Source organism: Pristiophorus japonicus, chromosome 15, assembly GCF_044704955.1.
Source record: "Pristiophorus japonicus isolate sPriJap1 chromosome 15, sPriJap1.hap1, whole genome shotgun sequence".
Classification (NCBI taxonomy): Eukaryota; Metazoa; Chordata; class Chondrichthyes; family Pristiophoridae; genus Pristiophorus; species Pristiophorus japonicus.
The window spans coordinates 145,921,430-145,947,015 of NC_091991.1; the positions used below are offsets into that span (position 1 = coordinate 145,921,430).

Genomic DNA, 25,586 nt, shown 5'->3' on the forward strand with positions numbered 1-25,586 from the left:
ATATATCCAATGAACTGGCATCAACAACTCTCTGTGGTAGGGAATTCCACAGGTTAACAACTCTCTGAGTGAAGAAGTTTCTCCTCATCTCAGTCCTAAATGGCTTACCCCTTATCCTTAGACTGTGTCCCCTGGCTCTGGACTTCCCCAACATCAGGAACATTCTTCCTACATCTAACCTGTCCAGTCCCGTCAGAATTTTATATGTTGATCCCCTCTCATCCTTCTAAACTCCAGTGAATACAGGCCCAGTCGATCCAGTCTCTTCTCATATGTCAGTCCAGCCATCCCTGGAATCAGTCTGGTGAACCTTCGCTGCACTCCCTCAATAGCAAGAACGTCCTTCCTCAGATTAGGAGACCAAAACTGAACACAATATTCCATGTGAGGCCTCACCAAGGCCCTGTACAATTGCAGTAAAGCCTCACTGCTCCTATACTCAAAACGCCTAGCTATGAAGGCCAACATACCATTTGCCTTCTTCACCGCCTGCTGTACCTGCATGCCAACTTTCAATGACTGATGTACCATGACACTGAGGTCTCGTTGCACCTCTCCTTTTCCTAATCTGCCGCCATTCAGATAATATTCTGCCTTCGTGTTTTTGCCACCAAAGTGGATAACCTCACATTTATCCACATTATACTACATCTGCCATGCATTTGCCCATTCACCTAACCTGGCCAAGTCACCCTGCAGCCTCTTAGCGTCCTCCTCACAGCTCACACTGCCACCCAGTTTAGTGTCATCTGCAAACTTGGAGATATTACACTCAATTCCTTCATCTAAATCATTAATGTATATTGTAAATAGCTGGGATCCCAGCACTGAGCCCTGCGGCACCTCACTAGTCACTGCCTGCCATTCTGAAAAGGACTTGTTTATCCCGACTCTCTGCTTCCTGTCTGCCAACCAGTTCTCTATCCACCTCAGTACATTACCCCCAATACCATGTGCTTTAATTTTGCACACCAATTTCTTGTGTGGGACCATGTCAAAAGCCTTTTGAAAGTCCAAATACACCACATCCACTGGTTCTCCCTTGTCCACTCTACCAGTTACATCCTCAAAAAATTCCAGAAGATTTGTCAAGCATGATTTCCCTTTCATAAATCCATGCTGACTTGGTCCGATCCTGTCACTGCTTTCCAAATGTGCTGCTATTTCATCCTTAATGATTGATTCCAACATTTTCCCCACTACTGATGTCAGGCTAACTGGTGTATACTTACCCGTTTTCGCTCTCCCTCCTTTTTAAAAAGTGGTGTTACATTAGCTACCCTCCAGTCCGTAGGAACCGATCCAGAGTCGATAGACTGTTGGAAAATGATCACCATTGCATCCACTATTTCTAGAGCCACTTCCTTGAGTACTCTGGGATGCAGACTATCAGGCCCCGGGGATTTATCGGCCTTCAATCCCATCAATTTCCCTAACACAATTTCCCACCTAATAAGGATATCCTTCAGTTCCTCCTTCGTACTAGACCCTCGGTCCCCTAGTACTTCCGGAAGGTTATTTGTGTCTTCCTTTGTGAGGACAGAACCAAAGTATTTGTTCAATTGGTTTGCCATTTCTTTGTTTCCCATTATAAATTCACCTGAATCTGACTGCAAGTGACCTACGTTTGGCTTCACTAATCTTTTTCTCTTCACATATCTATAGAAGCTTTTGCAGTCAGTTTTTATGTTCCCGGCAAGCTTCCTCTCATACTCTATTTCCCCCCTCTTAATTGGACCCTTTGTCCTCCTCTGCTGAATTCTAAAATTTTCCCAGTCCTCAGGTTTGCTGCTTTTTCTGGCCAATTTACATGCCTCTTCCTTGGATCCATCTTAAGTAGGGTGCTCAAAACTGGACACAATATTCTAAAATAAAAACAGAAAATGCTGAAAATACTCAGGTAGCATCTGTAGAGAAACAGAGTTAACGTCTCAGGTCGATGACCTTTTGTCAGAACTGAGAAAAATTAGAGATATAGCAGGTTTTAAACAAGCGCAGGTGCAGGAAAAGGGGGTGGGGAGGAAAGAACAAAAGGGAAGGTCTGTGATGGGGTGGAAGGCAGAAGAGATTAGATGACAAAAGGTTTGATTGGACAAAGCAAAAGGAGATGGTAATGGGACAAGTAAGGAAACAAAAGATAGGTCTAGAAAAGATTAAATGGCAATAGCAGAATCATCAACAGTTGTGCAAGCACAGAAGATGCAACACCGGTCCTTTTTCCTCCTCCTTCCCACCGTCCAGGGCCCCAAATACTATTTCCAGGTAAAATAGCGATTTACTTGTACTTCTTGCAATTTGTATAGTATATTCGCTGCTCACGATGTGATCTCCTCTACATTGGGAAGACCAAACGCAGATTGGGTGACCGCTTTGTGGAACACTCCTGTTCAGTCTGCAAGTGTGATCCCAAGCTTCCGGTCACCTGTCATTTTAATTCTCCGTTCCACTCGCACTCTGACCTCTCAGTCCTCAGCCTCTTACACTGTTCCAACAAAGCTCAACGCAAGCTCGCAGAACAGCACCTCACCTTTTGATTAGGCACTTTACAGCCTTCTGGACTCAACATCGAGTTCAACAATTTCAGAGCGTAACCTCTGCCCCATTTTTTCAGATGCCAGCTGTGGATGATTCTGCTATTGCCATTTACAACTCCTCTAGACTCGTCTACTGTTTCTTGACATGTCCCATTACCATCTGCTTTGTACAATTATACCTTTTGTCATAATTTCTCCTGCCTGCCACTCTATCACAGACCTTCCCTTTTGTTCTTTCCTCCCCTCCCCCTTTTTCCTGGCCCTGTACTTGCTTAAAACCCGCTATATCCATCATTTTTCCAGCTCTGATGGAAGGTAATTGATCTGAAACGTTAACTCGATTTCTCTCTCCACAGATATCGTCTGACCTGAGTATTTCCAGCATTTTCTGTTACTATTTCAGATTTCCAGCATCTGCAGTAATTTGCTTTTGCACAATATTCTAAAGGTGGCCTTACCAATGATTTGTATACTTACTATTACATCTTTGCTTTTACATTCTATGCCCTGCCCCTATTTATAAAATCTAGGATTAAAAAAAAAAGTTTTATCATCTTGTCCTCCCATTTTTAAAGATGTGGACGCCCACGTTTATCAGTTCTCATCCTTTTAAAGTTTTTAACCATTTAAGGTATATTTCCTCTCATTCTTCACCCCCCCCCCCCAAATTTATTGTCTCATATTTTGCGCATTAAATTTCCTTTGACATCTATTTGCCCAATTTATTGATCTATGTCCTCCTGAAGTCAGACCTTCATTAACTATTTTTGTGTTGTCTACAAATTGTGTGTAAAAACTATTACTATTTCTCTTCATGTGACGGTCAGTCTCTCTACGCCTTCACTTAGCCTTGCTAAACATTGTTACTTCCCTCTACATTTTCTATATTCCACTTGATTTTCTTTTGTTATTAGACCTAGATTTGTCATGCGCCTCATTTTAAGGTCCAATTCAATTTGAAATTTTCTACTCATTCAAGGAACTCTCTGTTTTTGCTACATCCCTTTTGCTTCTCGTGTTTATTCTGTAATCAATGTTATTTTTAGGGGTGGATGGGGGCTGCCATGGCAATTGTATCAGAGAACTTGTTCCTACTATAATATGATTAGCAATAATTCATTTGTGTTTTATCTAAAAAGTTTTGTGCCAATTTAATTGGTGAGATAATCAAAACAGAAGATCAAAAGAATTACATATACTTAAGCAGGAATAAGAAGAAACAAAATGGTCATTGCAGACAGACATGAAAGTTTTGACAGATAAGAGTAAAATATCTTTATTAGGCTAGGATCCAACAATTAAATTTATTTGCAATAGTTTTAAAAATAGAGCAAAGGGTCAACTAAACACCATATTCTATCTAAACTATTAAACCATGTTACCATATGCCTTATAAAACTAGTGTGAATTACATATTTACTCACTGTCAGATAAGAAGTGCTGGTACTATGTCCTTGTACTCCAGCCCCAGCTCCGAGACCAGGTGGTTTCGCTTCCAAAGAGAAAAGTATGATTCCACATGAAAATACTGATATATTAAAATGTTCAGTCTTCCTTACAGCTAATGTTGTACCTACACCCAAGTGTTGATCTCAATAGTGTACAAAAGCATCAATAAAAGTTAATTTACTGTCCAGTACAGTAAATGACTATCTTCAACCCCCTGTTTAAAGAGTATTTACACTTAATCTCAACACAAACAATGTAGAATAAGCTTGTGGGGTGGGGTGAAGAATAGCATATGAGGCTACTTTTTGTTCCAAATATTCCCTCTTTTTATGGAGAAAAAGAATTCAATCTTACCAAGAATTTCCTTGATTCTTTTTTGGTAAATTCGTTTTTCTTAAAGACATGGAGACCTTAAAGCAGGGCATCCTTCTCTGCCAAGCTGCTCCAGTGATGCCAATTACAAGGAACATCCCCAAGCGGCTCCACTGTAAATAGCAAGCAGTGTGACTTCAAGCCAGCTGAAAGGTTGCTCTGAAGCCGACCAAACTCAGGAAACGACTTCAGGCTGGAAATGTAAATTTTAAAAGGTTGTCTCATTCCAGAAGAGCCCTTAGCTCAGTCAGTAGTCACTCCTTCTGCTCTTTATAATGGGGAAAATGATATCAAGGATATTCTTGCCAAGACTGTCGCTTTCTTCTATAAAAGGCAATTACTTCAAACAAAAAGTGGTCCTCAAGAGTTCCCTCTTTCAACAAGTTAGACACTTAGTAGATCCTAACAAATTCTTTTTGTTTAAAATGACATTCATTTACACATATAATAAATGTTTTAGGTACACGTATAGTTAAGCTGCAATCCAGATATCCTCTATGACAGGGGCATCCAAGAGCTGGGCTGGGGCCAAATACGGCCTGCAAAACTCCTGCTGGCTCAGGTCTTTTTTGAGCTTGTGTGCAAACCCTACTTCAACAGCTCTGGACTTCAGCTTTTGAAAGTTCCCAGAGTTGGAGCACTAGAAAAGGTAACTCCCCAACTAGGTAAAATCCTCCAATCACTAAGCAACCTTTCACTGAAATCCAGGCTCAGAAACTTAACAGCTGAAGTAGTTTAGGCTACAGCGGAGGGGAGAATAATGAGCAAAAAGGATGAGGGAGGGGTGTTATCTTTTTGTGTATGTTTGGGGTGGGGGCTTTGCTCTGTGTGCATGGGGCCTTCAAAAGCAAGCATGGGGCTTGCTTTGTATATGTATGGAGGGGAGAGGTCTTGCAATTGTGTGTCAGATTTGATATTATCTAATCATATGAGGGCTGACTTGTTTTGCCACACATCTGCCCCCCCCCCCCCCCCCCCCCAGTTCTATTACTGTCATAACAAACTAGAGTCCTGTGACAAAAATAGACTATGTAAAAATGTCACCACTTGGTAAGTTCCTGATCTTGATGGGATGGTCTGAAGAGAATGGTCTCGATGGTGAGGGAGCAAGGAATACATTTAATCCTCCTGATGCAAAACAGCAGTAGCAGAAAAGTATGAGCAGCAGGTCACCTATCTGAAGTCTATAGGAAACCCAACAGGGCAGACATTTCTTTCCAATGAATGGGGACAACAATTTTAATACATATTGAATAAAGAGCATGAAACCAAATAGCCTAAGATTTGACAAATTTGGCTTATGTACTTGATGAAGAATTCTTACCTCTCTGAGATTCCATAATTGGTAGAGAATCTAAAGAATCCATTCTGGACCCAAAAGTGTCATAAGGCAGCATATTCATAGCTAATGAATACACTGATGGTAGAGTCACCGAAGGAACACTATTACTTGTAACTTGGAGTGGTGGCACTAAGACAGAACTAGGACAAGCAATACTGGAAGGCATATTGGCTGGCAAGCTAGAAGAAATGCTTCCTTTAAGATTTATGGAATTCTGCAATAAAAGGAGTAAAAGAAAATCAGTTTAGTCGTGGCACAAACAATTCACAAAACTCAAAAAGTAGTTATAGAAAGAACTTGCATTTACATAGTGCTTTGTGTATGTCCTTAGGGCATCCCAAAGCACTTCACAACCAATTGATTTGTAGTCACAATAGTTATTTATGCAAATGTCCCAGCCAATTTATGTGCTGCAAGTGCCATATACAGCAAATAAATGACCCGAAAATTTGTGGGGGTGGTACTGATTGTGGGATGAATGTTGGCCAGAATACCAGGAGAAATTCCTGATCATCTTCAAATAATGCCATGGGATCTTTTATATCCACTTGAGCAAGCAGACTAGGCCGGAGTTCCAAAAGACTATGCCTCAAATAATGCAGCACTCCATCAGTACTGCACTGAAGTGTCAACCTTGATTACACTTGTATATTCAAGTCGGTTGCCAGACTTGAACCCACAATTTGTTGTCTCAGGAGGTAAATGTACCAACAACTGAGCCAAATTAACACTATGCATTATAATTTCATTGGCTTCTGACAACTAAATGTATTTGACTACACAATAAATTTTAACCATTTTAAGTTAATGGAAATTCCAAATAACAAATGTTACTAATTTCACAAATTTTAATAGAATCCTCTACAATTTCATATGGCTTTCAATCTTCATTTTACCAACATAACTTTAAAAATAATCAATTATTTTACCCACTCTTGCTCTTGGTTTACCCACGTTAGTGAAGTTTGAAAATCACTGTATGCAAAATCATGGTATCTGATGTGTTTTTCTCTTAATAATGCCATCTGTATTTAGTGGTATACTGCAAAAGAGCATTTTAGTAAGCTTGTCTTTAGAGACATGGCTACAAAGAACTGTGAAGAATCTTCAAAATAACCAGTCTTCTCAACCACCATCAATTAACACAACCATTGCAAGAGCGGGGTAGGAAAGATCATGTATCAAGACAGCCAATAATATCATTTTTCATCATCTTGGCTATGATTTTTTTTGTTGAAAGATCGATAAACTAAAATGTGTGAAAATGAGATTGGAAAATGTAACTGACGAGATGAAAATTTTCCAATTCAGAGTACCAGTGCACTGTAACATAATTTGATTACACGGATATTCAAATCTCTCATCAGGTCCGTAGCACTAGAACAATTACAGTGGCTCCATTAGGACATCTGTAAAATCGCCTCTTCAATTGCAAAAATGTTAATTAATCTTTTACCAAGAGTATAATTACTCTTCATGAGAGTTCAATATAGTAATGGCTACACATTAATCTGGTTTTGGACATTGATGCCTGGAGTTTGATCTGCATTTGTTCCCAGAGACCTGCGTAATTTGGGTACAAACCAATTACGTGGTTTAAAAGATTTCAGAATTTTGGGCACAAGTGTGTTATCCATGTATGCCCAAGAGTCTTTGATCTTTTACAGCTGTCCATCAAGATCTCCGCCCGTAAAAATAGCCCGCCCCCAACTCTCAGTTTTGAATATCCCCCAATTGCGCTCATTCGGAGTGCCTCTTTCATTGCGACCACATTTCCATGCGCAGCAAGAAATAATTATTCTGGTATTTTATTGCTATGTTTTGAGCGTTCAAAAAAAAATTATCCTCACTTGAGACATGAACCTGTATTTTATGTTTCTTTAAATGCATTTTTAATGTCATATTAAAAATTGAAAAGATTCCCTGATTGCAGGTTCCTAAACATGCTGTGTCTGATGTGCATGGATGGTTAAATGAGTTGAAACTTACATTTTAATACATTAGTAAGAAATATATGGTGTGGGTTCGGCACTTTCCTTGGGCCCTGATGATTTATGCCCATTTTAAGTTTAGGCCTATTTTAATGAGATTTGGAGGCTTCTTGGGCATAACTTGACATCGACAAAATGAGTGTGATATTGGGTGCATTTTTGGGCCTAACTTCTGGATTGCACCCACAGGGGAAACTCCAAGCCTGGAGTGTTTAGACCAACAGGAAAGACACGTCAAAAAAATTAAAACCAGAAACTGGCAGCTGAACCAACTATAGATCCTGGAAATCTGTGGAAACGTTCTTCTTCCCCCTCCTCTCTAGATGATGATGAACTGTGCTGTGGTATGCTTGCATGGGAACTGGCAGCCTTCCGGAATCTCTAGCCAAACAGCCATTCTGCACGTGTGGATGTTTGTTAGCAGAATTTTTTGACCATGGGCACATCATGTCAAGTCCAAACCAGACCTTAAATAATAATCACACATGCACATTTCCAGTCACTGGATAGTAACCAGAAGCAAGAACCCTAGCCAAATTAGCTCTCCCCAGTCCAGGGGTGCGGAGGCCAATTGTAGCATCCCGTGCATACAGCAAATTAAAACCTGGGAGCTTTCCTGTAGTAATATGCTCGTCTAACCAAAATGCTGCTTGGTGGTTTCCACATATTTTCAGGTTCTAAAAAGCTTCACAGGACTAAACAGAAATTGGAGGCATCAGAAAACCGTTTACTTGTTCATTGGACCAATCATATTATACTTGCACAGTTCTGGATACCTGCAGTAGTTAGAAATTATGACTGACAGGCATTTACAGTTCGCCAAACATTGAGTGTTCTCAAGTGCTGTAAATTCTTTAATGAGACACAATATGTTATGAGGAGCTCAGAGTTCTGTTTTACCATTGGAATGTCTTCCACTGTAGACATAGAATCTAGCAATTCATCCAGATCTTCTCCTATTTCATCTCCATCAGTAAAGTCTAAACGTGACTCAGGCACTGAATAAGGTACCCCTCCTCCATTCACTAGTGCAGCAGTGGAAAGGCTGGTTTTCTCTGACAGTTGTACAGTGGGCGATGTAGAATTAGAAACAACTGGAATTGGGGTTGATTCACATGCTGCTTGAGGGATTTCATCCGAAGAGACGGATGCAGAAGCAGAAGGTTCAAGACTTAATCCTGGGAAATCTACAAAAAAGGACGGTAATGTCAAACTGACAATTCTTACCTCTGAGAAAAAGCTGTTATTAACCAAGATTTAATCTCATGAAAGATCTCCAAGTTTTTGTTGTATCAACGGGAAAACATTTCAAAAAGCATATCACTAAATTTTAGTCATCATTCTTTGCCAACTTATGCACGTTATTCAATTTCAGAGGACAGTTTTATCTGATCTCCTTAGGACATGCACCTCTAGTCGCTGGGAAAGCAGTCAAATAACAGTTCCCAGACTTCTGAAGATTAGCTGCAAGAATGAAAAACATGAAGATAAAATTAAGTTCACTTTACCTATTTCAATATCTTCAACAGAATCCAAACCATTGGTGGGCTATGGAGAAACAAAATTAGATAAAATATTTTTTAATAATAATGATTACTAAACTTACTCACATATTAAAAGGTACCCTAGGGGCTCCGACAACATATATATTTCAAATAACTCCTTAATTACCCAGTCCTTAGCATTGGTTCTTTATTATTTCAAAATTGTATTGTCAACAGTTATCAGGACAAAAGCCTGTTTTCTGATGGTTGTAAGTAGGAAGCCACGAGTTCTGTAGCTTTTTACAGAGATAACCAACATCTTAACAGACCAAATGATGGTCAAAAACAATAATTTTTGCATGGACTATCTTGTTCTAATTTCTATTATTTCTTCCTTTCTTGGATCTTGCTGTGTCATAAACTATCCTCTGAACAAGAGGCAAGAGCAGGGACAGGTTACAGATCATAAGAAATAGCAGGAGTAGGCCATTTGGCTCTTGAGCTTGCTCCACCATTTAATATCATGGCTGATCTGATCATGAACTCAGCTCCACTTCCTTGCCCGCTCCCCTTTCCTGCCCATTCCCCATAACCTTTTATTCCCTTATCGCTTAAAAATCTGTCCATTTCCACCTTAAATATATTCAATGACCCAGCCTCCACAGCTCTTTGGGGCAGAGAATTCCACAGATTTGCAAACCTCAGAAAACTTCCTCCTCATCTCAGTTTTAAATGGGCGGCCCCTTATTCTGAGAGTATGCCCTCTAGTTTTAGTTTCCCCTATGAGTGGTAATATCTTCCCTGCATCCACCTTGTCCAGCCCCCTCAGAATCTTATATGTTTTGATAAGATCACCTCTCATTCTTCTGAACTCCAATGAGTATAGACTCAACCTACTCAATCGGTCTATGGCACCTCAGAGTCAGCTGGTAGGAGGTGTAACAGAGCAGTGTAATTAACATCAAGTCTTCAAATTCGCCTCCTCCATTCAATGAAAGACCATACAATCTTTTTAAAAGGAGCAATGCTTCCAAATCCATTAAGACTGCACAAAAATTGAGCACTTCAATTAATTTTCTCAGACTCCTCAATTAATTGTTTAAACAAGCATACCAATTGATAAATCTACTTTATTTTCATAGATTTCATTTTTCAGTTTTATTATCTCGCCATTCTCCCTGACCAGCAGGGTAGGGAGGCAATCTGGTGTTGGGCATTTACCAATGTTGCTCTATACCAGATCTTAGGACCTGGTGTTAGTTTTCATCTGATTACAATAGCACAAAGAAAATCAGAAACCCTGGGGGGGGTGGGAGGATTCTGGACAAGAACCTGCATCCTACTATTTTGTGAACGTCCAGTCATTAAATTCATTATTTTGTGATTCTTTTCTCATCTCTAGTGCAAAACCCAGGGAAAACACAATTTTCAATAAGTTTTGCTTCAGACATTATAAGCAAGCTGCTATGAAATGCTTAAAAAAAAAAATCAGGAAAAACAAAAACATTTTTGGTAACCCTGAGGTCATGAGCATTTTTGGATACTAAGGGAACCAAAGAATATGGGGACAGTGTGGGAAGGTGGAGTTGAGGTAGAAGAACAGCCATGATCTTATTGAATAGCGAAACAGGCTCAAAGGGCCGAATGGCCTACTCCTGCTCCTATTTATGTTCTTAAAATTAATATTACTGATGCTTTGAGGAAGCAGCATGAATTTAAATGCACAAAAATTTTAATACACAAATATAGAGAAATTTATAACAATAAAAATGTCCTGATTAAGAGTGGTAGACCTATAGGATTTAGATGAGAAGCTCTGCAATTTGTGTTTACATTCATTACCAATTGTCACAATAAGAAGCTAACGCTTCTAAATTGTCTGAAATTTTCTTTCAAATTACCACAAAAAAGTTTTATTTGCCTGCTATTTATGAAGGAATAGTCTTTTACTGCCTACTAAAACAAAAATATTTTCTTGGTGTTATAAATAAAGTGAACAGCACTCCCGCATGGCTTTTTTGAATTCCCTGTAATATCAAAAAATCACTAGCATATGTCAATTTTAAATTCTAATGAAGCAACAACAGCCAAAACTTGATAAAATGCCTCATGCATATGAACAATACAAAGGATAATTTCTAAACATGCCAATAAGAATGTCCTTACTTGATTAGAAGATTCAGCAGAAGTAACAGAGCTGACAGCAACTACTGGATTCAAGGGAGGCTGCAAGAGAATGACAAACATTCAATTAACAATATAAGAGTATAAAGGTTTCGAATTAAAATTTGATTCGAGAAAAATATTAGCTCACAGTGTAGAATGTACTCACCTGAGCTCTAACATAAGCTTTCCGAATTTTTAATCCTAACTTATGAGCCAGCTCCTGGGTTAATTTTATTACATCATTATCCTGAAATACAATTTTAACATTTTTAGATTTGCCTTTAAAAACAACTATTCTGCTGTATAATTAACAGATGTCTACTAGTATTGTACTAGGCAACAAAGATTAGACAGTTGCCTTTTGAAGGGAAAGACTGCAGGTCATGACCTTCAATCAGCTAATACTGATGAAATTCACTATTAAGAATAAAAAATGGTTTTGGTTACTGTTTGGCCCACTAGCGTTTCTAGTATTTTGCAGTTTGGGGGAAAAAGGAACAAAACACTGCTTGGATTCAAAGAGAAGAAAACTTTCTCATTACCACCTGCAGATGGAGGTGATAAGTTGAACACCTGAAGAAAGACTTGCATTTATTGCGCCTTTCACGACCACCAGTGCTTTACAGCCAATAAAGTAATTTTGAAGTGTAGTCGCTGCAGCCAAATTATGCTCAGCAAGCTCCCACAAACAGCAATGTAATAATGACCAGCTAATCTGTTTTTGTGATCTTGATTGAGGGATAAATATTGGCCAGGACACCGGGGATAACTCCCTTGCTCTTCTTCGAAATAGTGCCATGGGACCTTTTATGTCCACCTGAGAGAGAGCAGACCAGTCCTCGATTTTAACGAATCATCCGAAAGATAGCACCTAAGACAGTGCAGCAGTCCCTCAGTATGGCACTGGAGTTTTTCTGATAAAACTCAAATTATTAGTTACCAATTTCCTTTACAAGGATTACTAGCTGCAGGCCCTTGAATACAGGAATTGCTCAATGTAAAATTGTATACAAAAATAAATTTCATAAAAGTAATCATTGCCACAGTATTCGCATGTTGAAAATACAAACTTTTCCGAAAAATGGTTATTAGACAAGGTATATAGAAGAGATGTAACTGCCATTTCTCTTACTTGTGGCACAGCTAGTGAACACTTTGCAACAACATCATAGGCTTCTTTATGCCTTCCTAATTCTTTCAGTGATTTTCCTTTTCGATAGAGTGCTCTGTAGTTATGATGATTCAACTGCAAAGCTTTGTCACAATCATCTAATACCTGGTTATAGAGACGCTGAAATAACAAGAGAGCAGCACAGAATAGAAACATTATATAAGAGGAGGACTGTTGCAATTAGCTTTATCATTCAAGAACTTTATGGGGGAAATAAAGTGGGGACAAAAAACATTGTGATATGTGCTAGAAGTGTGCATGCATGGACAATAGGCAAGAATAGGACTAGCATCAGTTGTGATACCAGTTGTCAAACAATGTATACACAAGAAAAGATATCCATCTTTAAAGACAGATATTTTTGAATCAAAATTATATGACAGATTGCCAATGTCATAAAGGGGGATGAAAAGTCTGAATTCTTGCCATTACACTTCATATGAAACAATTAGAAAGCAAATTTCTCAGCAAGCATTCGATTTATGTTGCAATTTTTAAAATCTTACCATTTTCAAGTAGCAGGCTGCACGATTTGCATAAAGCTTCTCTATTACTCCATTTACAATACTGATTTCTTCAGATGCATAATCAGCCACATTTAAGGCCTCAGTATATTGAATCAAAGCATCGGCCCAATTGCATTCTCTGAACTTATCATTTCCCTCATCGTACAAATTTCTCACAAGGTCTTGAAGAAACACCTATAAATTAAAACAATTTATATATATAAATGCAACAAGAAACTTGTATGATTTCTTAAAAGGGAAAGAAAGTCTAAGGGGAGCACTTTTGTTCCAAGTGCTTCACCCTTTTTAAGAGGAGAAAATTATATTGGCCCTGAAATTCCGATGTCCCGGGCCCATACGAAGTTTCTACGGACCCGGGAAGGCATCGGAAAAAGCTGGCTTTCAGCGTGCAATGCGCATGCGCTGAAAACCGGCATTTCCGATCTGTCAAGTTTCTGGCTTGACAGATCCTCCATATCTTGGGAGCAAGGATGCTCGCAGGGTAAAATTTCCGATATTTACGAATATCTTGCCCTGCAAATGTCCTTTAAAATCTTGCGCTTGAAAAAGCAGGCATATAGCCTACTTTTACAGACGTAAGAGTTTAAAAACATAGAAAAATCATGATTAAAATAAAAAAAATTTAAAAATCACATTTATGTTAAAACCCTGCCCACTCAGATAATTTTATTTTAAACCCTAACGTTTTTAAAAATCAGGAAAAAAAAAATTTTTATTTAAAAAACGTGTAACATTTTTAGTTTCTATTAGTTTATTGTGTGAGATTTTTTTTTAAATGTTTTGTAAAGTGTTTGTGCGTTTTGGGGTTTTTCTCATTCATAGTAATAGCTCGTATTACTAAATTCGTAACTTACGAATCTCCTATTACTATGAATGAGAAAATACTTCCCTGTGATTGGGTGTCCAGGCACACGTGACTCCTGCGGACATCCTGACGTGCACGCGCTGCGCGTCATTGAGAGAGGAAGCCTGTGAATCGGAGGTGCGCAGCAGCTCCAGATAACTGTGCAGTTTATTTCTATTTTTTCAGGATTTGCCCGTGGGAAGCCTTCCTCGGAATTTCAGGGCCATTACTTTTTTTTTTAAATGAAAGAATATATAAGTTTTTACTAGCATGGATCTTCAAGTAGTACTTCTTGCCCTGCCAGGCCACTCTGGGAATGATGCTTAAGTGCCAGCCTTGGTTTACTGGTAGCACTCTTGCCTCCAAGTCAGAAGGTTGTGGGTTCATGTCCCATTCCAGAGACTATTTTACTTCTATTATAAATCATAATCATCTGTACAAAGCTTTTTTCCTTCCCCCCTTCATCTTGCTTATTATAATGTATTAATCCCAAGAGAGCTAAATCTTAAGAGTGAGCTGTTATGCTCTATATACTCCAGGAATTACATAATTAGTAAACTTACTATTCCTATGTTGTTCGCCAACTAGGATTTGAAAATATCCCAAATGTCTCTTGGTATGATAAAGCGCTAATCCGAAATAATAATTGAAGTTTTTCTCCATTAATACCCTTTTTTATTATTCTTCTTTAACTCTCTGGTATAGAAGCTTAATTTGCCATTTTCGCAAATGTTTAGACCAAGCGTTTTATTGGAAAATATATGCCAGTACATCAATGAAAATACTACACCTACTGCAGTGGACTGGTTCCATATTGCATTCCTTCTAATTTTTGCAATATGATCCATTCTATAAAGATTTGAATCATTGAATGATTCACAGAATGAGCACAGAATCTGGCCATTTGGCTATGTGCTGGTGTTTCTTCAGGAGTGACATAGTTCAATCCTAATCTCCTGTAGAATCACAGAAATTAGAAGGAACTGAACAATGAGATCAAGGGGGAGGAGAGGCAGATTTCCTTATTCCTGGGCATACTGGATTGAAAATCAAGCAGCGAGGGTTGCACACCTGCAAGGAACCTTGTCCACTTTTCCATCCATTTAAATGGATGTACAGATCATCAGGCAAGTTCACTTATGCCGTACATTCTTTTCCATCCAATTTTCCTCTATGAACTGCACTCAAGTAATCCAATATAGCCAGCTGCAAGAATAAGTGAATCTTTTCCTGAATCACGTGAACATTTCGACATATCTCCAGTCTTAGGAACACGACTACACTTTTCTTAATTACATAAGTTTAAATTCTGATCAACTTGTAGGAAGTTTCTTATTGCGGCCACCCTCCAAATATTTAGTGCTAAAAAATATTAGCTCAATTGGTTTACACTGAAACACTTAAAAGACATTTATTTTACCTCATACTCTCTCTCTGTACCAGGATAGGGCAATGTAGACCTGTAAAAAAAAAGAGAACAGTATTTTTTATATTAGACTCATCCAAATCTTTCTGGCCCCTTTTCTCCCATCAGGATTAAACTACAGAAGCAGCTTTTTGCACCTACCAGTACCTTAAAACCTATAATGAGAGATGCAGATTTACTATAAATCAAACAAGTAGTCTTTCTTTCATCCTGACCCAGCTAAATTATATTTTGCATTAATCACAGTATCAATCAGTTTTACACTGAATGCGTGGCTTTGTTTTTAAACAGGGCACAGTGGAGCAACCAAGCAGTAGCACTACCACTGCCTAAAGCACAAGTGTGCTGCAGTGTTAGCTTCTATAATGGAAAAAAAATGGTGTTATCTGCAATAGATTTACCACTAGTAACTAGGCGAGACAAAAGGCAGGAAGGATGGATACAAAAACAAATGAAAGATAGGATGCAATAGAAAAGAGAGAAAAGAAAATAGAGAGGGGAAATTGGGAAACAGAGGGAATAAGAGATTCCAAGAAAAAAACTGGAAACAAAGCCTGTCAAAAGACATTGTCTGCTTGGTTTCAATATTTCTTGCATGTTATATTTGTGCTAGATACAAGAATAATACTGCCAGGTGTGCTATTATGTACTACATTTAAAACTGGGACTCTTTGGTAGGAAAACTTTTCCTACCTCTTGAGCTTTGACAGGCTGGAAACAACTGTAGTACAGTATCAAGCCTACAGCAATCACATTAATTGATAATGCATAAAAAATAAATAGTTGACACTTGGGCCATTGTAGTAACGTAGCCCAAGCACAGCAAACCAAGAACAACTTCTCATTAAGTATTTTGATGTCTGCCCAAGAAAACCAACAGAACTTTAATCTAGCTGCCAAATGAGGCGGCCATATCAAAACTGTGTGTTGTATTCCAAAACAGCCTTTGGAATTAATTTTCAGCCAATTAGAGACAGGATTTTGTAAAGTCCTTACTCTACAGCATGAAACCACACAAGGCACATTCCAGGGACAAGGCCACTCTGTGACCTTAACTCTTTATTACAGGATTCCAGAAGTGATGACCCTGCGTGGGACCTCCCTTTATATACCTGTGTGATCAGGTAAGGACTGTCTCCCACAAGTTCACCCGCTGTGGTCAAGGTGTGCATCTAAGTTGAGTGTATACAGTAATACAGTGGTGTTACATTGTAGTTATAAACATGACCTCACCTTCCCCCCCCCCCCGCCACAAAGTCTTACTGAGATCATAGGTTCAGTCTTTCAGGTGGTCTACGCTCCCTCGTGGAGCGCCGCAGTTGGGGCTATGGTTGTTGGACGCTGATGTGAGTGTCCGTCACCTGTGGTGATTCCGGCCTGACCTCAGGGACTGTGCATTTTTCCGATTGCTCTTGTTGCACGTTCGTTGGCGGTAGTGAGAGCTCAATCTCATGGTCTTCTTCAGGTTCCTCCGTGTCCATGCTGAACCTTTTTTTTTAAAACTTGGTCCAGATGCTTACGGAATATCCAGCCATTGTTGAGTTTTACCTCGATGATCCTATTCCCCTCTTTGCTAATTACAGTACCCTCAAGCCATTTGGGCCCCATGGCGTGATTGAGGACAAATACAGGATCATTTATTTCTATACATCTCCCCCTTGAATTTCGGTCATGGTACTTGTTTTGTGACTTGCGCTTGCCCTCAAATATGTCGGTCAGGACTGGGTGGATGAGGGACAACCGAGTTTTGAGTTTCCGTTTCATGAGTAGCTCTGCGGGCGGGACCCCCATGGGCGAGTGCAGGCGGGATCTATAGGCCAGCAGGAGGCGCGATAGGCGGCATTGCAGGGAGGGTCTTTGAATCCTGAGCATACCTTGCTTAATGATATGGACTGCCCGTTCCACCTGGCCATTGGAGGCCGAGCTTGAACGGCGCAGACCTGACGTGGTTGATGCCATTGCCCGACATAAACTCCTGGAATTCATAGCTCGTGAAACACGGGCCATTGTCACTAACCAGGATGTCCGGCAAGCCATGGGTTGCAAAGATCGCACGTAAGCTTTTCACGGTGGTGGATGACGTGCATGAATTCAGGATGATGGACTCGATCCATTTCGAGTATGCATCTACTACAATGAAGAACATCTTCCCCATGAACGGGCCCGCGTAGTCAACGTTAATGCGTAACCATGGCTTGCTGAGCAGGGCCTCCCTGGGAGCATTACCCAGCTGGGCACAGGTCGTGCACCTGCGAACAGTGTTCCAGGTCTGAATCAATTCCAGGCTACCAAACGCGTGACCAGGCAATGGCCTTCATCATCACAATGCCTGGGTGCTCACTGTGGAGTTCCCTGATGAATGCCTCCCTGCCCTTCTGGGGCATGACTACCCGGCTGCCCCATAGTAGGCAGTCGGCTTGGATGGGGAGCTCATCCGTCCGTCTGTGGAACGTTCTGACCTCCTCAGGGCATGGTCCGTGTGCGGGCGCCCAATCCCCAGTCAGGACATATTTCTTAATCAAGGATAGGAGGGGATCTCTGTTAGTCCAGATTTTGATCTGGCGGGCTGTGATGGGGGAGCCTGCGCTGTCAAAAGCATCGACAGCCATGACCATCTCAGCGCTTTGCTCAGCTTCCCCCGCCAGTGGGAGCCTGCTGAATGCAGTTTTCAGTGCCGGCTGGTGCCGGATGGAGTAGTCATAAGCAGCTAGCGTGAGGGCACACCGCTGTATGCGAGCTGATGCGTTGGCATTGATAGCCTTGCTGTCTGACAACAGGGATGTGAGTGGCTTGTGGTCCGTCTCTAATTCAAACTTCCTACCATTGACACATGCAAGCGCTTCCTTCTCGACCATGCCATGTCCCCGTTCTGCTTGAGCGCGAGACCTGGAAGCATAAGCCACAGGTTGTAGCTGACACTCAGCATTACCCTGCTGCAACACGCACCCATCTCCATAGGACGAAGCATCACAAGTCAGAATTAAACGTTTACAGGGGTCGTACGGGGTCAACAATTTGAACAAAGTAGGTTTCGCGCCCGATCAAAAGTCCGTTCCTGACAGTCCCCCCAAAACCAATCGCAACCCTTCCGCAGGAGCACGTGTAGCGGCTCCAACAACGTGCTCAAGTTCGGCAGAAAGTTCCCGAAAAAGTTCAACAGTCCCAGGAATGAACGCAGCTCCGATGTGTTGCAGGGCCTGGGTGCTCGTTGAATCGCCTCTGTTTTGGATTCGGTGGGCCGAATCCCATCTGCAGCAACCCTCCTGCCCAGAAACTCAACCTCAGGAGCTAAAAACACACATTTAGACTTCTTGAGTCGCAGGCCTACCCGTCCAGTCAGCATAGCACCTCCTCCAGGTTGTGGAGGTGTTCCTCGGTATCGCGACCAGTGATGAGGATGTCGTCCTGGAATAAAATCATTCCAGGAATGGATTTAAGCAGGCTTTCCATGTTACGTTGAAAAATCGCGCCCACTGATCGAATGCCAAACAGACACCTGTTATACACAAACAATCCCTTGTGCGTGGTGATGGTGGTCAGTAGTTTGAATTCGTCGGCCAGTTCCTGGGTCATATCGGCTGAAGTGAGGTCCAACTTGGTGAACAGCTTGCTGCCTGCCAGCGTGGCGAAGAGGTCCTCATATCTTGGGAGCGGGTATTGGTCTTGTAGGGACATCCGATTGATGGTGGCCTTGTCGTCGCCACAGATCCTGACAGAGCCATCCGCTTTTAGAATGGGAACGATGGGGCTCGCCCAGTCGCTGAATTCAACAGGCGAGATGATGCCCTCTCGCCACAGCCGGTCCAATTCACACTCCATTTTTTCCCGCATCACATACGGCACCACTCTGGCTTTGTGGTGCACTGGCCTGGCGTCCGGGGTGATATGTATCACTACTTTAGTGCCTTTGAAAGTCCTGACGGCCGGTTGGAATAGTGACTCGAATTGATGTAGGATTTGTGAGCACGAACTTCGCTCCACCGAGGACATTGCGTGAACATCCCCCCCATTTCCAGTTCATCTCGGCTAACCAGCTTCTCCCCAACAGAGCGGAACCATTGCCCGGGACAATCCAGGATGGCAGCCGGTTCACTAGCCCATTGTGTGCGACAGTCATCATTGCACTGCCTAGCACCGGAATGATTTCCTTGGTGCAAGTCCGTAATTGTGTCTCAATACGTTCTAATTTGGGTCTACTGGCTTTGAGTGGCCATAGCTTCTCGAATTGCTGAACGCCCATGAGTGACTGGCTGGCCCCAATGTCCAGCTCAATGCGTACTGGGATGCCGTTCAACAAAACCCTCATCATCATTGGTGACGTTTTGGTGTATGAACTCTGAATATTCGCCGCTGAACCTCGGTGTCCATCGATTTGCCCCAAATGTCACCCTGCCTCACAGAACCCTCTTCTGGTCCCTCTGTCTCATATCAGTCTGGTTGCATTCGAGCTAAATGGCCACTGAGATTGCAGTTTCGGCAGACAAAATCTTGGAATCTGCAAGATCTGGTTGAGTATTTTACCCCACATCTCCAGCATGTTAAAGTTTCCATTGTTGGGGACAAAGGGACTATGGCCAGGAATTCCGCGTTGACTGTCCCTTTGACTGCTCTTAAGTACCCTATTAGTGGGTGTCAATGGCCCCATCCCGGGCCGCATTGTCCTCTGATGGCGTGAACTTCCGTTCAGCCTGCCATTGTCTCTGTTGAGATCCTGCTCTGGGATCTATTGCTGCCTGGTAAAAGTCGGACTGCCCCTGTCTGCCTGCGGGGCTCTGAATAGCATTTATGATGTTGACTCCCTGATCCATCGCCGCGTTAGAGGCAGAATCACGCGTGTAAATCATTTTCGTCTCTTCCTCCCCCGCCATGAAAGTTTGAGCTAACAACACTGCTGCTTCCAAGGTCAAGTCCTTGGTCTCAATTAACTTGTGGAAAATTCCCGCATGACCGATACCCTCGATGAAGAAGTCCCTTAGCATCTCCCCCCTGCAGGCGTCTGTGAACTTAGAGGCTGGCCAAACGCCGGAAGTCCGCTACAAAGTTCGGTATGCTCCGTCCTTCATGACGTCGGTGGGTGTAGAATCTGTGTCGAGCCATGTGTATGCTGCTCGCCGGTTTGAGGTGCTCCCCGATTAGTTTGCTGAGCTCTTCAAAGGTTTTGTCCGACGGCTTTTCGGGTGCCAGTAAGTCCTTCATGAGCGCATAAGTCTTTGTCCCGCAGCTGGTCAGGTGATGAGCCCGTCGCTTGTCGGCCGCTGCATCCCCTAGCCAGTTTTTAGTTACAAAGCTTTGCTGAAGCCTCTCGACAAAATCGTCCCAATCTTCTCCAACACAGTGCTGTTCCTCGGTGCTACCGGTGGCCATTCTCGTGAGTCGTGAATTCCCGTTTCCGTCGCCAATGTAAAGTCCTTACTCTACAGCATGAAACCACACGAGGCACATTCCAGGGACAAGGCCACTCTGTGACCTTAACTCTTTATTACAGAACTCCAGAAGTGATGACCCTGCATGGGACCTCCCTTTATATACCTGTGTGATCAGGTAAGGAGTGTCTCCCACAAGTTCACCTCCTGTGGTCAAGGTGTGCATCTAAGTTGAGTGTATACAATAATACAGTAGTGTTACATTGTAGTTATAAACATGACAGATTTAGTGATGTGGGTCCTTAATATATCATGGGTAATGTGATAGTTTAAAAATGAAACAAAAGCTAAATTGTACAAGAGAGAATAGGAAAAAATTTATGATGTACTTTTTTAACATATATGAGGGATTTAACATATACTTTCAAAATCAATAGCATTTTTACCATACCCCTTCAAAGAAGAACTGGACCAGTTTCTGCCTGGGACAGAGGTCATTTTGTACAAGAGGTAGATATTATACACAAATGCTTAATGCAGCAAAAACATCAAATTATAACCTTGAACAGAATATTCAAAGTTGGCCTTTTCTATTCTTACCCCTTTTCCATGACATTGGTAGACTTGGCTCTCTAATATTCATCAACTGTCCCAAATTAACCATGGCCATCTAAAATGCAACACAGATTTAAAAGAGGTGCCTTTCATAGGAAAGTGCAGGATAAGAAAAGACACTGCAGTCCACTGGACTTGTTTCAAAAATTAGTACCTTTCATTCACCTACCTATCTCTATCAAATATCGATCCAATTCTCCTCTAACGTTTTTCCATTGTCTCCCTGGGCTGTCCATTCCATATGCTTGCAACCTTCGCCATAAAGTAGTTAATCTGAACTATCTATACATCTTTCCTCCTGTAAACATACCCCATTTTCCTTCATTCTACAGTCTGTAGCAAATCTCAAAAGTATCAGGTTTCAATATTTGAATAATATCCCCTGATTCTTCACCTCTTCAGTGTAAATCTCAACGTCTCCAACATCTCCTCATAGCTCAGAAGCCTTAATGTAGCTATCAGTTTGGTGACCCTTCTCTGCACTAGCTCCAATACCTGGATTTTGCTCTGCTATGGTGACCAGAATTATACAAGGTATTGTCGGTATGACTGTACCAGCACTTTATACAGACTCATCTTCACATCTTGATGTTTATGCCTCTGGTCATGTATCCCAAGATCTGATAGCTTTAGTCACTGCTGTTGCAAACTGCACTGTTGATTTTAATGAGCTATGCACTAATATCCCCAGATTCCTTTCATGTTCTCAGCAAGCAATTAAGAGAACAAATGATATGTTAGCCTTTATTACAAGAAGATTTGAGTATAAGATTAAAGTCGTCTTACTGCAATTATATAGGGCCCTGGTGAGACCACACATGGAGCAGTGTGTACAGTTTTGGTCTCCTTACCCAAGGATAGATATACTTGCCATAGAGTGCACGCAACGAAGGTTCACCAGACTGATTCCTGGGATGGGGGGATTGTCCTATGAAGAGAGATGGAGTAGACTAGGCCTATATTCTCTAGCGTTTAGAAGAATGAGAAGTGATCTCATTGAAACATACAAAATTCTTACAGGGCTCGACAGGGTAGATGCAGGGAGGATGTTTCCTTTGGCTGAGGAGTCTAGAACCAGGGGTCACAGTCTCAGAATGGGCTCAAGATCCGGCCTGAGTTGCTCCTATTTTTTTCGAGCAACTAGTTTAGAATGGAGCTTCCATTCTCTGTCAGTGTCTCTCTCTCTCTGCCTCTGTCAGTGAGAGATGGCCGGGGGGGGGGTGGGGGGGCGGGAGAGGGAGGGAAGGGGGCTGAACGGGCCCCGCTGCCACTGCCGCGCTCCCATGGAGGCCCCCAGTGAGAGGCTGGGTGGGCGGACCCCGCCAATGACGACCCGACACCGTCTCCCATGGAGTACTTTGGGCGGGGCGGGGCCCGCCCCCAGCGAGAGGGAGGGAGGGAGGGAGAATGGCTGAAAGGGGGGGGGGTGGGGGGAGCGGGAGCTGAACAGGAGGGAGGGAGGCCTGAGTCCTATCTTCGCCGCCCTGGTGAGCTCAATCGGTCAGGGCTAGGGGCGGCGTGCTTCGGGCCCTTCCCACGCAGCCTCGGGGGCCTGGAGCTACTGCACATGCGTGCACACTCTAGCGCGCAAGTGCAGAGGTCTCAGCACTGTTTTCAGCGCGGGACCTGGCTCCGCCCTCCACGCATTCTGCTGCGCTGCGTCAAGGGCCTGGATTGACCGGACGGAGGGGAGAATACCAAGGTAAATAATGAGTGCCGTTTCGGTTCTAAAAAGTCGCCGCATCACACGGAGATGCGCCGTTCTAACCCTGGGGGCAAACTTGGGCCCATTAAGTGGTTGGCCATTTAGGACTGAGATGAGGAGAAATTTCTGCACTCAAGAGGGTGGCGAATCTTTGGAATTTTCTACCCCAGAGGGTTGTGGAAGCTCAGTTGTTGAGTATATTCAAGACAGAGATTGACAGATTTTTAGATATTAAGGGAATCAAAGGATATGGGGATAGTGCAGGAAAGTGGTAGAAGATCAGCCATGATCTTATTGAATGGCAGAGCAGGCTCGAGGGGCTGAATGGCCGACTTCTGCTCCTATTTCTTACTCCTGCACCTATTTCTTCTGTTGTGTCTGTAGCCTACAACCATTTAGTTTATATTCCCACTGTTTATTTCCGTTCCTTAGTCTTGTTACCCTACATTGGTCCAAATGCTATTTTGCTGCTCAATAGTCCACCTTTCCAACCCATTCAGATCCTTTTGTATTTGGTTTGTCTCTTCCCTACTGTTTAAAATCCTCCCCAATTAAGTGTTACAAATTTAAGATAGTTTTGTTCCTGTTCCCAAGCCAAAACACTTATATAAGCTAAACAGCAATAATTCCAGCACGGATCCCTGTGGCACCCCATTAGTGACCCTTTGCCATGTTGAGACAACTCGATTCACAGCCATCCTTCAGGTTAGCCAATTTTTAAATCCACCCCTGAAGCTTGTCTCCTATTATGAAACAGGGACGATGAGAATAGGTGTTCTAATCAGACAGAGAAAACTGTCTCTCTCAGCTAGTATCTCTTTCTGCAGTAAAAATGAGCCAATAGCTTTCATGTGAAAGCTAAATTCAAAAAATCTTACATTTATCTTTTCACGTTCCTACATTACAAAAGTGACTACATGCTTTGGGATATCCTGAGATCATGAAAGACACTTTATAAATTAAAGTTCTTTCCATCATTCTTTAGAATTTGGAAAAGCAAACTGAAATAGTTGTACAATGAAAACACAAGTCAACATTTTTACTGAGAAATATAAATACATTTTCTGTAAATAATGTTTATGATTTTTAAGCATAAACAGAAAGCACAGTGTAATCACTCCCTTACACTCTTCAAATTATTTCTGAAGCAAAATTAAGCATTTGATAATTTGTATCTGAAAGTTTACCAAAATCTGAAAAAAAAACACCTTCTGCAGATAGTTTTTCTGTCAATCTGGAACATTTTTAGAATTTTCCTCCATTAAACACAGTTTATCTTTGGTAAAACTACTAAACTTAATGGTTTACATCAAGTTTATAAATCGTAAATAAATTCAATTACCTCCACCATACTGCAAGATGGCAGGGCTTTTACAAGCTGCAGATGCTGACACTCTCTGAAGTAAAAACTAAGGACTTGATAAGAGCTTGAATTTGTGAAATTGCCTGAATGAGTGGTGTGTACTGGTTAAAATTCTCCAGCTGGGTTGAAAATAATTTGAAAAAACAAAAAGAACCCAGAAATCTTGTTACGCCATGAGGAAAGAGAATCTTCAAGTTATATATTGAGAATTACCCGGATGAATGCTGGGAAAGTCTGCACATGTTGCAACTGCATCCACCCAGAACATTCAGACAGCGAGAGCTGTGGGAAAAACGTCATCCGCAAACACAGCCTGAGGCCTCCAAGTAAAAACTTAAATGAAGGTACTTGACAACAATTATATAGTTAAGTTTAATAAAAGGCATTACGAAAAATGTAATTTCTTAAATGTTTTTAATGTTACAAGCCTTATTTTAAGAATTTGGGGCTTAATTTTCCCCATGCCGTTTTTTTGCGTACAAGAGTTACACCTGTTTCCTTTGGCCCCGACTACTCCCCCAAAGAACTAGCAAGATTCCCAGTTCTATATTTTGAAATTGGAGTCGCGCAGCTGGTCCTATAGCTTCAGGGGTTGGAGCCTAATGTCTGCACTGAAAAACGATGTCCCCGCCACCGCCCCCCTCCCCCCTCCCCCCTCCCCCCTCCTCTGCTCATGCGTGAAGAAAAAAAAGGACGTTTTTGACGTGATTGCTATGGGCGCACATGCCCAGTACAGCTCCGGTCAACAAGACCAAGCGCAGCGGGCGGTCTTAGAATAAGGTGGAGGCAAGATGGGTGCAGCCTTTCTTTGCTGCTGTTGTTGTTAATGTTGTAACTGTTCTCAAATTAAAAGTTTTTTTGTAACTTATGTAAATTTTCAAGTTTAAAAGTTTGTAAATGATCTTAACTGAAAACTTTAAAGTTTGATACAAGAATATTTTTATTAAAGTTAAGTACAAACGAGTGTTTGCTAAACTTTTGAATAAAATATATTTTAAATTGTAACAGAATCATTTCCATTATTTGTTCCATTAACACAACACAACATTATGGAACAGGTCCAAACCGTAAACATGGTCCATTTGGAATAGTTACCGCAGAACCTTCAGGCAGCAAAGCGTTCACGGATGAACTGCTGGCGCAAGGCTCAGGCAATCATTAAAGGGGCACGATGGCCCGCCCTCCTCTGCCATCGTGCTCCAGGGTTCAGGTATTTGCATGGCTTCCTTGTCCT

At 41.7% G+C, this 25,586-nt stretch overlaps 1 protein-coding gene across 2 annotated transcripts in view; it reads right to left on the reverse strand.

Annotated features, from left to right (window-relative positions):
- Positions 1-25,586, reverse strand: part of zc3h7a (zinc finger CCCH-type containing 7A) — a 99,772-nt gene that overhangs the window by 34,602 nt on the left and 39,584 nt on the right. For both annotated transcript variants that reach the window (XM_070901061.1, XM_070901062.1), the window contains exons 3-11: positions 15,301-15,340; positions 13,016-13,210; positions 12,471-12,629; positions 11,505-11,585; positions 11,339-11,398; positions 9,197-9,236; positions 8,589-8,875; positions 5,680-5,911; positions 3,959-4,026 (exon numbers count right to left, since the gene is read on the reverse strand). In XM_070901061.1, the coding sequence (XP_070757162.1) occupies positions 3,959-4,026; positions 5,680-5,911; positions 8,589-8,875; positions 9,197-9,236; positions 11,339-11,398; positions 11,505-11,585; positions 12,471-12,629; positions 13,016-13,210; positions 15,301-15,340 (1,162 nt within the window). The remainder of the gene's footprint in view (positions 1-3,958; positions 4,027-5,679; positions 5,912-8,588; positions 8,876-9,196; positions 9,237-11,338; positions 11,399-11,504; positions 11,586-12,470; positions 12,630-13,015; positions 13,211-15,300; positions 15,341-25,586) is intronic.